The 15,533-nt window shown below is 39.6% G+C and overlaps 1 protein-coding gene across 2 annotated transcripts in view; it reads left to right on the forward strand.

The window, feature by feature from the left end:
- The window catches only part of SHOC2 (SHOC2 leucine rich repeat scaffold protein), a 68,343-nt gene that overhangs the window by 44,648 nt on the left and 8,162 nt on the right, over positions 1-15,533 (forward strand). For both annotated transcript variants that reach the window (XM_054207497.1, XM_054207498.1), the window contains exon 4: positions 12,043-12,173. In XM_054207497.1, the coding sequence (XP_054063472.1) occupies positions 12,043-12,173 (131 nt within the window). The remainder of the gene's footprint in view (positions 1-12,042; positions 12,174-15,533) is intronic.

Genomic DNA, 15,533 nt, shown 5'->3' on the forward strand with positions numbered 1-15,533 from the left:
ACTTATTTTTAAATGTATATAGCTGTCTCTTTACATGCTTATCGGAGCTGAATATCAGTGCTATATAGCTCAACAAACCACCAAAGACAGATATATAATGGTAAGAGGCAGCAGTGTGCCATCATGTCCTTAACCTTACACTGGTTCAGTTTTTGCTCCACTGGAAAATTCCTGTTTGTATTGACCAATCTGTAGTAGTTGAGCATTTCTGTTCAGAGTAAAAACTTAAAATTGGAAATCGGTATTTGTGCCGCATATAGTTCACAGACAACCAGAACTGAATACTGAAGGGAAAAATTTTAAACTCCAGCTTAGATGATAATGATCAACCTACATGTATGCATGTTACAGACAAGGCAGCTGAAGCCAGTTCAGCAACATTGGCTTTATTTCTTAGTCATTGCAGTTTTGGTTCAACATTAAAGCAAGTTGCGGCTTGATTTTTAGATTACAGCTTGCTTTGTGGTTAGGATTGTTCAGCGCGAGACTCTGAGTACTGAGAAGAACGCAGCGAGTCGATGGTGCGTGGTGGCCCAGCGGGGCTGTGGGACAACCTTTGCAGCCTCCCCATCCCTCCCTCCGGTTTCCATCTCTTCCTCTGCTCATGGGTATCTACCTGGAGTTTGGCACAACTGCCTTCTCTTGCAACATTTACACGCTGCCAGGTTTCACTACGCTTAATATATAAGTGCTGTTAATGTTTCCCCAGTTCAGTCAAACTGGAGTGGGGGTCGCAGACTGGGTACAAAAAAGACCAAGCACATTTGCTCATTATAAATATTTAATGTTCTATGAGCCTCCTGTTATGGAACAGACTTTCCATTACTGCCTGGTCTGTCCTCTCCTCCCCCATCAACACCCTTTTAATGGAGGCCTGTTTGTTTTCTTGAACGGGATGTTTTTGTCAAGCTGCTGTGAAAAACAAACAGCCCCCTTCCTTTTCTATTTCTTCCTCCCCTCAAAAAGGACCCCTGCCCTTCTTTCCCCACCCACAATCCTGCAAAATGCTTCTTAAATTGACTGCGGGACTATCTAACCAACTTTTGGGTTTACCACAGATTTTTGGACCTGCCAATAAAAAAAAAAAAAAGAAAAAGGCTTGTTTTCATTTTCTAACTAAGAGTACTGTAGTGAAATGTCGCGGAGCTGTGAGGAAGGGATGTTGGAGGGTGACACGCAGGGGAGTGGCAGGGAAGGGATTATGCATCAGCAGTGATTACAGAGGTAGCAGAGCCAATATACCCACTCTATAAAAATACAAAGTTCTTGTTTCAACTAACGCTTTATAAGCAGACTTTCGTGCAGTAACAAATGTCGATTTTAGATATTCGTTGTCAGGAAGTGACCTAATGTCTTGCTTTATAGATATTGGCTTAATACATTCATATCTGTATTTCTGTTGATTGAAAATTGTAAAGTACTTTGTATATTAGATCACTTCCTGTAAGAAAAATGAGCTTTGTGGAACAGCTTAGCACATTCCAAGAGTCTCAAGTCTAGAATCAAAATCATAGTGGGATCTTAGCTGCTTAGTGTTTTAATTGCAGATTTCCCCACCCCACCCCCATGGGGTTTTTTTTGGGGGGTGGGGAATTATGATCTGCTTTTGTTTACACAGTGTCTTATCTCTGCATACTTAGCTGGCTCACTAATACATCCAAAAGATACATAAAAGAAGATGAAGAACATACCGTTTACGTTAAAAATAATAATTGGACTTCTGAGACAGAGAGAAAGCAAATTTTGGGTGGAGTAAAGAGTTTCTTTGGATTACAAGCTAGTTTAGAAAATTTTGTGCTGCAAATAACACATTGTGAGTGTTCCCTCTTTGAACTTTTAATTTTATCATTCTGTACAAATGTGTTCACAATTTCTTATTAGAAGCACAGAAACACTTATTTGAGAGAGAAGTTCAACAGAAACAGAATTACAGCTTTTTAAAAAAATCAGATTCTTCAAGTGTTTTGTAATTTTCTAGTTTTGTGTGTTTACGTGTGCAGTTTGATTATAGTCAAATGTGCCATATTCATGGACATTTAAGGCAACAGACATTTTAATAAGAAAAAGAATAGTCAGTTGTAAATGTTCCAAAATGATGCTTTAAAAGCACAAAAAATTCCAGCACTGGACACACTTTCCAGTGTCTGACATGGCACTGTTCCTGAGAGATGGTTAGGAAAATGAGAGGCATATTGAAAGCCCTGCGCTGTTCTCCTGCCCTTTGCTGCCACACGTGAGCTCAGAAGCTGAAATCGCAACTCTCACGAAAACAAATATTACATGGAGTAGTTTTGCCATTTTTGCTGGTTGAAATGGTGTTACGAACTAGGCTTCTAACCCATTTAGCCCCAGGGTACCTCTGAGAGCACTGTTCTGCTTTTAAAACATGGAGTTGATAAAACGTGAAGCCTCGTGGCTAGACCTGGGCATATGTAATTGGTACAGCTCAGGTTGTTATACAAATTGTGGTTGAAAGCTTTAAGTCCCTGGAAGTCCTAGTAAAGATATTTCTGTAAAATGTGCAACCACTTTAAAATGGTATTTTAAGTTTAGCAGGCTTAGCAAAAACTGGAGAAATTTCATTCTGAGACGTTTGACAAACACGCTGGTCCTGATGAGACCCAGCAGAAGACCTGTGGCTCCCTCCGTGCACAGGGGTGTGATGTTCATACGTGACTGATGGGTGTGATGTTACTAATTACCTCTCTGATGGAGCAAAGTGCATAGGCTGTTGCTCCACCTTTGATGGTAATATTCATATTCTTAAAATTTGAGCACATGACTTAGTGCTTTGGTCTGTAAGCATTGACTACTTTGCAGGATTGAGCCAACTTCCACAGGCTCACACTGGGAATTCTGATCAGCATTCAGTGCTTTGTCTAAGGTTTTGTTCTTGGGCTGTGCTGTTAATGAAAAATTTTTAACTGGATTCTGCCAGTATTGGGCAATCGCAATAAGCTCAGCCTTTATCCGGTGGAAAGCAGTGGCTCCCACTCTTTTATTCTCATTTTCGGGTTCTTATAAGCCTTTGCTAGGTCTCATGGTGGTCTCATAATAGAGTGAAGCTTCTGGTTCTTGTCGGCTTCAATTCTAGACTTAGTAAATGCAAAGCAGTGAAATTGTCCAGAAAACAGTGAGTGGCAGGGGAGGGTAAGTGGGAAGTGGCTGCTCACTGCCTCCTCCGACAGCAGATCGGGAGGGATGGAGCAAAGCTCAAATGAGTTAAAAGCGGACTGTACTGCATGCAGTGGGTAGGGAACACTTGGGTCTCAGTGTTCACACTGGTTGCTGTAAATGCTAAAAGCTCATGGGGCAACGTGACAATTATATAGAAGAAAAATGTATCAGTTGCTGCTAAATTCAGGAAGTCGCTGAACCACACGCTGCTCAATCTTCCCCCGGCGCTTGGGGAAGTTTCAGGGTGTGCTTTTCTTGTGTCCCTTTTCTTACGTTCTTCTCTTGGTATCTGCTGTTGGGCTCTTTTTTTCCAAAGGGAAGATACTAGGTGGATCTCTGGCCTGTATGCAATGATTCTCACATTTCCTAATTAGCTAAAATTATAAATGTGTATTCATGTGTTATGCATTGTATGTGTTTACTCTGCAGAGTGGGGTAGACTGAAAAAATTGAACACATCGATCACTTAGGAAAGGTTAATGGTTTTTTTTCTGCATTGCCAGTTAGATATAAACTGTTCTTACAGTGTGATTTACATTTATATAAATCTTTAATATCACAGAAATGTTTTAAATAGTCAATTGAAAAGGAAAATAAAACTACCAATGAAAAAATAAATTAAATAAATTTCATTTGCTTTGTGTTACAGTATGACGTACGAATTGAGTAAAATGCAACACTTTCATTGATAGCCCAAAATAAGTCTCAACGGTTGCTTTTGACTCTGCTGCAGTGTGAAGTGTTTTTGTATTTTTGTATCATTTTCAGCTAATTATAACTTTCCTTTTTTGTTTTAATAAATAAATCTCCAGTGCAAGCCTGATGTAGTTAAATACATATGTACGATTTTTCTGTAAAAGTTAGGCTAGCTTCTATTGGCTTATTAATTACGAGTTTATCGATTTGATGTGTATTTATGAAAATATTCTTTTATATTTTGGCTGGATATTCTTCCTGGTAAGGCTACGATGCAGACAGTTTATTTTAGTGAATGTACTTACTATCACACAGTAATTAGATGTGGCCACCAATATATACGGATACATTATAAATGCAACTCATCATTTCCAGAATGATTTATATACTGCAGAAAGAGAAAGCCCATGATCTTATTTTCTTCATGTAAGAAGCAGTCACGACGGAAGAGTGATTCAAAAGAACACATCAGAATTGAGACAAGCAGGTCTATTAGTTACATGCATTTTGATGAACGCATGTTAAATGAAGTTGAATTTCCATAGCTTAGTTTCAGAAAAGTGTCTCTAAGTGTTTGTGCTCCCTGGCCCCGTGCAGGTGTTGTGTGTGGTGCGTGTCAGATACTTGAGCCTCTGTCACTCGTGTTTTGCCAGCGTCTTGCTTGCATCTTTCACACATTTGCCGCCAGCAATGATTATGGTCTTGAATCAGAGTTGAAAAACAAAGAACTGCTGACATGGTCACGCGTTAGCCTTCATTTTGAAATAATGAGGGAAAACCTGTCTTTGGTTGATACTGTTAGACTGAAAATAGAGAGGAGTCTCTTTGCTGTCTTCAAATGGCATTTAAAGCAGTAAGCGTGGTAGAGATTAATTTTAAATTTATGTTAAATAGGTTTCTAATAGATAACATCTTTTAGGAGAATTCCTAGACTTTGTATAAGGAGGATAATGCACTTTGGTTTGAGCAGGACAAAAAATTATGGACCCTGCTGACCTTGTAATTTGTGAGTCTGAATCTGCCTCCTACAGTGGCTTGGTATATCAGGAGGTATTGGTGGCTGGAAAGAAAAATTAAAATACACTAGAAATCACGTTACTCTTAAAACAGTAAAATCTGGAGTTTGTAAGTCAAGCTTTGTGTTGTGTTCAACTATACTTTTGTATTTGGAAGAGCTATGACTTTGGTAGTTGGTAGCAATGGTCAGGAGGGATTCTCTTCTCTTCTACAGTGCTCCTGAGTGGTTGCCCTCCCACTCCCATCACCCTTCTGTCCCCATTCCCAATTTTCTTGAAGCATCAGCCTTTAGCCAGAACACATTAAACTTTAGGGATGTTCCAGCCCTGCAGGTTATAGAAAGGATTTGACCTCTCTCAGATGACTGATTGGTGGCACCAGTTTACTTTCATACGAATCTATAGACTTTGCTTTAGGAAGGAGTTGCCCCCTGCTCGGATGAATAATGGCTATGAGATTTTGTTCTGCTTTCCTCTGCAACATGCTCACTGAGGTCACTTTCAGGATGTCTTGCCAGACCAGTCACTTTGCGCTGTCTCAGTGTTGGACATTGGCAGACATTGTCTTTGCTCGTGGAATGCAACTGAAGGTTAAAACAGATTATCTGAAGCCTTTCGTTGTAGTCTTTAGTTGTATATTGGGGAAATGGTTTGCTTTCTGACAAGAGATTAGATTAAATGTGTCAACAGCTCCTTTCACCTAAAAGTCTGTGAAACTGTTCAACAGTTGTCATGGAGTATGGCCAACATCTGGAAAAACTAATATATAGTAAGTACAAAGTGTAGTATAGGCATCTTCTAACTTAAGGCTATTTTAGGCTAGGAGCACTATTGAAATCCGTGAACTCAGTGTTTAATCTCTATCCATAGCTGGCCATCTTTAAGTTGTCTAGTCGCTCCTGTACAGTTTTCAACTCTTTTAAGGCCCTTAAGTCCCACCTGCTTAATAACATACTCTTTGAACCTCTTTTGACTTTTCCTTCCACATTGTCATCTTTGTTATTCACACTACAAGATTAATGTGATATGGTGTATTAAGCTTAATTCATGTATGTTTTTTTTAAAAGTGACATCAAGTTACTTAAACTTTTTTATTAATTTGGGGTGTGCCTCTTGCTTTCTATTGGTTAAAAAAGACATCTGGTACCTTCTGTATGCAAACCAGCAATTTCTCTTTCTTAGAAGATCCCTTAGTGAATTCAGTGCACTGCGCTCCATGAAATAATGTGTGATCACGTAAAACATTTTATTTAATAGGTGGTTACTCATTGTGTGCAAAGTTTAATCAAATCAAAATCTAAGCATATTTATAGAAGTTAGACCATCAGAAATACTTAGTAGTGTCATGTTGTTTCTAGCAAGTTCTTGCAATTATCTATTGCGTGCTGAGGCTCACATATACTTTTGATTATAATCTTATGGGGTTTTGATGTGCACAGCTCTCATACGTGCAGTTTGTATTTTTATCGTTATCTGCAGAAGAGTTTTCTCTAGTGAACAGATTTTAAATTGATCTGAAGCTTCTGGTCTCTTTAGGAGAAAGTAACTGATACTGATAGCAAACTAGCTCTATGAACGAAGTTATAGAGAACAGACTAATTATTCCATCTTTTACTAACGATGCGGTAGTATTTCTCACTCAGTAATTGACCCTTCATCTAAGGATAGGGAATTTGAAGGACTATTTTAACTAAGGGAGGGAAAGGAAGAGGTGTGGTAAATCTCAGAAGAAGAGAGCATTTGCCACTCCCTTTAGAAAACACTGTTAGGACTTTGAGTTAGGAATTTTGATTTATGTTATTCAACGTACCAGATCTTGTTTCTCTTGATTTTGAAATACTCAAGATATATTGCTCCTACTTGGAGAACCACTTCAAGGTGGTCTTTCTAAAACGTGTGGTTTTGTAAGCATGGTTTTCTGCTTTATTTCCCGTCTTCCTTTCATACTGGGATTCACAAACACCTGTTTGTTCTTTGACTAATATTTTTGAGATAACTTTAATAAAGGATTTAATTTAAACCATCTATTTAGAGTCCCTTTTATAGTAACCAAGTTTAATTTAATGTTTCTGGATTTGCATGCTTCCGAGTAATTTTTAATTAATTTCTGTGTAAATTAAACAGCTAACCCTGAGAGAGACAGGCAGTCACTCCAATGAAGTGATTATGAATTCTGCACTTATATTGCTTCAAACCTGAGATCTGGGCAAAGTGGAGCCCACTGATAGGTGTTTGTATGCCTTGCTGGTGAGAAAATGGACCTGAAACAAGGTGGCTGTGTGAAACCTGATTCCCAAGAGTGACTGTTCACACCAAAAGTTGAACTAAAACAATTTTTCTGTGACTTTATTAGGCCTGGCATAAGTTTAGGGCTTATTCAGGCTTTAATATTGTATTTTTAGAAGAATCAATGGATGGGGCAGTTAAGTTTACAAGGTCTTTTGTAATGGGCTTTGTAAGAACACAAACCAGAAAGGTTTTGTTGCTTTTTCTGCTAGTAGCTGCTTTTCAGTTGTGGTTACAAAACTGTTCACATTTGTGAACATCTAGTGGTGCATTTTCTGAGTAACTATACCTGCGAGGGGCCGTTTTAGAGGAACTGCTGAAGTATGGTTTCAGTGACAAAAGTACAACCGCAAATGATCCTGATGACTGTCTGACTGAGTTGATCGTGATCAGTTGTTACCTTCCTCACCTTATTTCTTAGACTTAGCCACGTCACAGAATCACAGAATGGTAGGAGTTGGAAGGGACTTCTAGAGATCACCTAGTCCAACCCCCCTGTCAAAGTAGGGACACCTAGAGCAGGTTGCACAGGATCACATCCAGGTGGGTTTTGAATATCTCCAGAGATGGAGACTCCACCACCTCTCTGGGCAGCCTGTTCTAGTCCTCTGTCACCCTCAAAGTACAGAATTTTTTTTCTCCTGTTCAGATGGAACTTCCCGTGTTCCGGTTTCTGCCCATTGCCCCTTGTCCTGTCGCTGGGCACTACTGAAAAGGGTCTGGCCCCATCCTCCTGACACCCACCCTTTAGATATTTATAAGCAGTGATAAGATCTCCTCTCAGTCTTCTCTTCTCCAGGCTAAACACACCCAGGTCTCTCAGCCTTTCCTCATAAGAGAGATGCTTCAGACCTCTGCTGGACTCCCTCCAGAACTTGTCTGTCTTGAACTGGAGAGCCTAGAACTGGACACAGTATTCCAGCTGTGGCCTCACCAGGGCAGAGTAGAGGGAGAGGATGACTTTCCTTGACCTGCTGTCCATGCTCTTTTTAACACACACCAGGATACCGTTGGCCTTCTTGGCCACAAGGGCACATTGCTGGCTCATGGTCAACTTGTTGCTGACGAGGACTCCCAGGTCCTTCTCCGCAGAACTGCTTTCCAGCAGGTCAACCCCTAACCTGTACTGGTGCATGGGGTTATTCCTTCCTAGGTGCAGGACCCTACGCTTGCCTTTGTTGAACTTCATTAGGTTCCTCTCTGCCCAACTCTCCAGCCTGTCCAAGTCTCACTGAACGGCAGCTCAGCCTTCTGGTGTGTCAGCCGCTCCTCCCAGTATTATGTCATCAGCAAACTTCCTGAGGGTACACTCTGTCCCCTCATCCAGGTCATTGATGAATATGTTGAACAAGACCAGACCCAGTATCGATCCCTTGGGGAATACTGTTAGCTACAGGCCTCCAACCAGACTCTCTGCCACTGATCACAACCCTCTGAGCTCTGCCATTCAGACAGTTCTCAATCCACCTCACTGTCCACTCATCTAACCCCCTGCTCATCTGGCTTTTCTCCAGTCCTCAGGCACCTCTCCTGTTCTCCATGACCTTTCAAAGATGATGGAGTGTGGCTTTGCAATAACATCTGCCAGCTCCCTCAGCACTCATGGGTGCATCTCATTGGGGCCTGCAAGTGGGATCATTTTTGTTTGTGCAGTGCGCAAGGTCTGCTGCTTAGGAACTTGTCACAATTTCTGGTTTAAAACAGAGTTTGTCACTTGGTTGTTGGAGAGCAGGCGAAGCCTGAGTGTGTTAGCCAGCTGCCTGGCATCTGGCCCATGGACTGTGGAGACAAATATTAACATCATCGTACTGGACATTAAATCTGACCTTCCTCATGTTTAAAACTCTGGGCATTCCTTTAAAAAAATAAAAAGGAAAAGGGGAGGGGTGAGTTTTAACACACTGAGCAGAGGGAAGAGCTCTAAGGATCATCCTGTTTGGTGAAGAGGAGACTAAGATCTGGCTTGTCTAGCATGTGAAGATGAAAGCTGATAAGGGTTTCTCACCTCACAGTGAGGTGTGAATATAAGCTCTGATGAGGATGAAAAGATATCCAAGTCTTGTTGACACATGACTAAATGTCATTAAATTGGCTGTAAATAAATTCTGGCTTGAATTGAGAAGGTGGCCCGTACTGCCTGCATCAGCTGGGTGCAGGACAGCCTTGCCAGGAGCAGCAGGAGAGGTGCTACTAGTGAAGCTCCAGCTGAAATCTTGCTGCTTTTGTTGCAGTTCTCAGGAATAACTGTATTTAGTACAAAACACTCACAAGTAACGTTTTACACACAGGACATGTCTTCTCTTCTATCTGTGGCATGTCTTTCCCACGGAGGAGAAAGATAACTAGTGGAGAAACAGTGATAAAGTGTTATTGAGAAATGCTACTTATGATAAGAAAAAATTACTGAGAGCTGCTGTTTGTGCCTCCTTTCTAATAATGCCATGAGAATAGCCAATGTGTCATTCTTTCCTGGAAAATTAGGGTACAGTTTGACTCTCTCTAATGGCTGCCTTGTTTCATTTTTCTGAAATGCCACGTTGCTGGTAGGAAGAGAGGCATATACATACAACCTGTGCTCGCAATCTGGGAATTGGCATAGCGACATCGTATTGCTAAGCAACAGTTGGCATCATGCTGTCTGCTAGAGCTGTTCCCCCTTCATCCTCTTTGAGAGTGCCTGGAAAACCAAGATCAGCATCTAGCTCAAGGTTTAGGTAATGAAAAAGAACAGTGGAGTGATATCTTATTTTGTGTGAAGTTTGTAATTTGTTTTGTAAGTAAAGCGTTAAATGCCAATTCAGAGAAATGCAGTCAGGATGTGCTTTGTTCATTCCTAGAAGGGTGAATCCTTAATGACATTAGTACCTTGCATAGGATGTGTATTGCGTGAAGTGAGGCCAATTTCCTGTACAGCCATCAATGCCAGATCTCACCAAATACAGCATGAAATAGCTACGTACAAATGAGCATCTTTATACTAGTGGGTTGTAGGATCAAAATAGGTCTTAATTATTCTCTTTAATGTGTATATGCCCATATAGAATTTAACCTCAAAAGACGAGTGAGTGGCCAATATCGATAGCCCTGGATTTTAATTGCCTTTTTTTGGTTATGGGAAGACTCGCTTTGCTGTTTCTGCAGAAGTTAATTGTATACTTGCTCAGAAAGAAAGCCCTTAAAAAAATATAAATAAAAATCCCAGTGGGGAGATACTACTAGTTAAGCAGCTCTGGGTGACTACCTCTTGTTTTAACTTTTGTTTCATTATTGACAATACCAAGTGAAATTTGTTGCTAAGCTTGTTAACTAAATATCTGATATTTATCAGATCAATATCTTGATTTATAAGACCTGAATAATTTTTGTTATGTATGGGATTTTGGGCTGGTTGTGTTTGTGGTTCCTTTTGGGGGGGTGTGTGTGTTTTGTTTGTTTTTACTTTCACTGCTCTTGTGAATCTTCATTTTAGTAACTACAGTGAATCATACAACATTCCCAATTTCCAGTTTTTATTAGCTACGCTCCCAGCTAGTCAGTCATTCTTACAGTGTATTTTGACCAGGCTGGAGAAGTTCAAGAAAGAGGTATTTTGCCACTTTCTTTGTTGAGAATTTTCCTCCATCTAGCAGATCCCATTGTAGCATTTGTATTAATATTCATTTTCCGTTTCTTTTGATTTTGTTTCATCCTTTGCTTCCAAGCATATCTCATACACTACATTTGCTTCTTCCTTTGCTGTGTTCAGATAACCTACATAACTACATACGTATAGACACTAATATATCCTTCATTTAATGAGTAGTTAGACTGTACACATTAAGCTCCCTTAATCTTTTTAAAGTATTTAAGGTTATTCTTGCTGCTGTTTGTTAAATGTTACGTTCCTTTTCTAGTGTGTCTTTCTGATGCTTCAATTTGCAGAGCAAATGTGCCGCAAGTGGTTGTAAAAATGAGTGTGAATGTTTTTTAAGACCGATAGACTAATTGTGTGATTCTGTTCAAAAGCTTCCATGTTTTCTAATCTTATGGGCAAGCCAGAAGACTAAGTACTGTTCATCATATTACTTGCCAGTTGACTTTTCAGTGAAGCTCAAGGTCTTACTTCAGGAGGGTCTTAAATGCCACAGTACTGACATCCTTAAGCAGTTGATTTTGGTCTGAAGTACTTGTTAGAGGTTGGAGCTAAAAGGAACTTCAGATGGGAAATTTTCAAGTTTCTCAAGAATTTTTTTTAGTGACAGAAATGTATAGAAACTGGGACTGTCGACTTGGTGGCAATATTCAGTAAGATTTTTACATGCATTGTTGTCCAGATTTTTGTGGACTTCCTCCAGACTTTTTCTTTAGTATCATTCAGAAGACTTGGAAGATTGTTTTTTCCTATCACTTCTTAAAGACTTTGTTGCTTTTAGAGGATGGTAAAGGGGTTTTTTCCCTGCAGAGAAAATTGTTTTGCCAGGACCAGAGCTGTGTGATGTATGCCCAGGTTCTGGTAATGTGAGGCATGGCATTGAATGATGCTATCTGTAATTTTAAAAAGTTATTTTGGGGACATCTGGAAAATGATAGAGTTGTTTGTTGGTACAAAGATCAGGATAGAAAGACATCTACAACAGGACAAAGGCCTTGCTTGCTTACTCTACCATGTGCAACTTAAGAATGTCATACGCGCAATGTACTTCTACTGCATGGTCAACTTCGGTGTTGGAAAGCACTGTAATCTGTGAATCTCCTATTTTGGGAGGATAGTGCTATTTCACCATATGAAAAGTTTGAACTGTGGACTGTGAGGCAACAGAAGAATCAGGCTTGTTCTGTGCCTTTGTGTTGATCTAATGATGTATTAACAACTGTTTCCTACCTGTAGGAAATCTGTCCAGTCTAAGTCGTCTTGGCCTGAGGTACAATAGGCTGTCAGCAATTCCGAAGTCTTTAGCAAAATGCAGTGAACTTGATGAACTGAACCTGGAGAACAACAACATTTCTACTTTACCAGAGGTGAGAATTGGAGGGAGTGGATTTGGGAGGGAATGTTGTTGTAAGGCATCGGTGTTCTGTAGGAGAGGATTGGAACATGTGAAATTATTTCATCTTGCATCGCAACTCAGAGGAATACCCTTTGTTTTAATCTATATGTGTCTAATGTGAAATATTGCAATTCTGTACACATTAGGTGTGTCTAACAGTACAGAAGAACTGATGTCATAAACTTCCGTGAAAAGTGGTAGCAATACATGTGATTGTGTTTGCTCTCCTGTTTCTTCAGAAAACCTTAAATAAGGAGTCCAGGTTCCCACCATTCAAGCTAGATAAGAGCTTCTCAGTGTTTCTGGTTCATGGAGGTAGGAAAGAAGTAGAAAAATGAAAAACGGGATATCTCTTTCTGCATCTAATTGAGGCAAAAATGACCTTTAAGAGAGTGGATAAACCTTGTCACAGCTACATTTTCTCATTTTAATGTGGAGAAGTGTGCTATTGGCACCAATGCGATATCATCTGGCAACTCATTGACACACCTTCCATCAGTTATGAAAAATAAAAATTTACATCAGTTTTCAGTTTCCAGTAACTCTGCAAGGATCACGGGAGAAAGGGGAAGAGAATCCATTTTCTTGCTTTTCTTTTCATAGCTGCTACACTTGATTGTCTTACCTTGGTTTCTCTTGCTTCAAGCTTAGTGTGGGACCAAGGAAAATATCCATAGTTAGATGTTCCGGAGCCACCTTGTCCCCTGAACAAAGTGCTTTAACTCTGGGGTGGAAAGGCAGAAAGTCCTACTCCCCAGTGCATCTGTACGTTTTTCTATGCTCCTTCCCTGGAGTTCTCTGACAGGTGCCCCTGTAGACTCCAGTGTCACAGTCCCGGATAGCTGCCGCAGTTGGTTACAGCCCATTTTTTAAATAACAGCTTTGATGTCTGCAGACTTTGAAGCTATTTAAGCTGTTGGTTACACCTTTTGTCCTGATTTTCCTTTTCTTAGTTTCTTGAGACTGGTTTATCAGGGCAGCGGAGTGTGAGATGCTCAGCTGCATACTTTTGGTGCTAGTAAACATTGAGAGAAAATGTTTGACTTTTAAGCATTACTGTCTGGGCATAATTGCTCTGATGACAGAAAAATATCTGACGTGATTGATTCTTATTTTGGATATTTCTTCCATTGCTTTAGAACTGTTTGGAGATGAAGGCTTCAGGACACAACATAGAGCGTATACTCTGTTCTTTTTTGGTCCAAGCTGCTTTTCTTAGCTGTTGTGGGGTTTTTTTTGTTTGTTTGTTTTAAAAAAGGTATAAATTATCAGTGTCAAATAACTCAAAATGTATCTAAAGACTTATATAGGAAACTATACACGGAAGAAAAAAAACCCAAATGGATTTGGATTTAGGCAAAGTATTCATAATAACAAAGCTCAGTAAGTAACTACTTTCCTTCAGATGAATTTCTGAACTCAGCAATGATAAACTGAAAACAGAGAAGTTAATAAATGTTTGAGTAAAACCATCATTTAAGAAAACGCTACTGACTAAAAGCCACCAGGCTGCTTTTAAGATGAGACCTAAGCTAGCCCACCTCACCCAGACATGTTATAAAAGCAACTACAGTATAATTACAAAAAGCTAATGTGAGGGATGTTTACTTGCTTTAAAATATGCTTTAAGAAACTCTTTGTGACTGTGCTGCCTTCTTCATGTATGTTTGCCAACAATATGTTAACACTTAAGCCGCTACCTTGCAGAAGTGTATAGTTTATACTGTAATCTGCTTAAAGTAAAACATTCTGTGCTATAATACAAAGAGCTGTATTTGTGGAATAAACTTCTGAATTTCAAAACATAGTTGAAGCTGCTGACACAATGCCTAATAAATATTTTATCTTAAAAGGATGGGCTGGGAGAAGGCGGCATTGCCACAGTTCTCACAGATAGAAGAGCATTGTTCTCTTTGTACTGCCAAAGCTCTCTTGCTTCCCTTCAAATGTATTTAATTACTCTAGGCTATTAAGAGTGTATTAGCTAACATATTTTTAATATTTTTTGTATGGAAGCAGACTTCAAAAATGGCTTTTTGAAATGCCAAGATCCATTTGAAGCAATAAAGCGTGTTTGTAACAGAGCTCAGGGACTGCCTAACCCTAGGACAAAGAATACCGGTTAATTAAAGTATAGCTAGAAGCAGTATTTCCTAATCAAAGATTATACTACTTAATGATTAGGTTAGATTAATACTGATTTGAAGATCCATTATTTTATCTTTAGGGAGGAAATTGCTTCACTGATATTTGCCGAGATGCCCCCAGAACTGTATTTCAGTGCCTAAAGTTTTAGCTGTGACGTGTAGCCAAGTCCCTATTTAATCCTGTTTTATTTACAATAATGTTAATAAACTATTTAGAAAAGTAGACAGAGCTGTCCTGATGAAACAGCACACCCTTGTTCTTAAGGCTTTTACAGTGAATATAGCACTGAAATTGCAATCCAGAAATACTGACATTAGGAATATGGTTGGAATCGTTATCTTGTTACTGCTCGTTCCTGATTGCAGATGTTGCATTATTTATGGTATGTAATGCTATGCATAGATCTCCAATTTCTGTAATACTTAAGCAAATAGGGCTGAATTCAAGTTGGCATAGTAATAAGCAAAGGTGACACTTCAGCAGTAATTTAGATCTCATTATTCATCCCCACAGTTCCAGCAACGTGCTTGGCACGTAGCGATCAGATAAACTGTGAGATCTGCGCTGCTGAGATTGTAGAATCTAATTAGATTGCGAAGTGAAATGAGACTCTGGATTCAATGGGCAACCATTGCTACCCAGTTTAACTCCAAGCTGCTTGCTTTTTATTTCTTAGGGTGGGGGAATAAAAAGGAGTGGAGTAATAACTAGAAATATTTCGAAAATAGGGGGAAAAAAAAAAAAAGGATCTTCCAAAACTTTGCCGTCCCATTGTTTTTCTCTGTCCTGCCTGGTTATCTGAAACCGTTACAGCCTAAAAGGAAACTTCTACCAGATGTGTTCACATTATGGATTGTTATTATATTAACAGAGGTTTGTATTGGAAGTATCAAGCACCAGTTTCAAAAATGGTTCACGCTGTTGATACTTCTTTGGGCTCCACTCTCGACTGTGAGCAGGCATCAGTATTGAGTGAGCTGCAGTTGGGTGGCATTGGCCAAAGCCAGGACCGCTCTTCAGGATGGACGTGCTGCTGATGCCCCTGCTCTCTTCAGAGCTGCCCGAGATCTAGCAATATGTTATTAAAAAACTTCCTTTGGGAGGAGAAGAGAGTTACAAAACCTCCTAAATTCATGCTTTTAAATGTGATGTGTTTGCTTTTTTTTGTATCTGGCAGTATGTA

This window comes from Rissa tridactyla, chromosome 6 (genome assembly GCF_028500815.1).
Source record: "Rissa tridactyla isolate bRisTri1 chromosome 6, bRisTri1.patW.cur.20221130, whole genome shotgun sequence".
Lineage (NCBI taxonomy): Eukaryota > Metazoa > Chordata > Aves > Charadriiformes > Laridae > Rissa > Rissa tridactyla.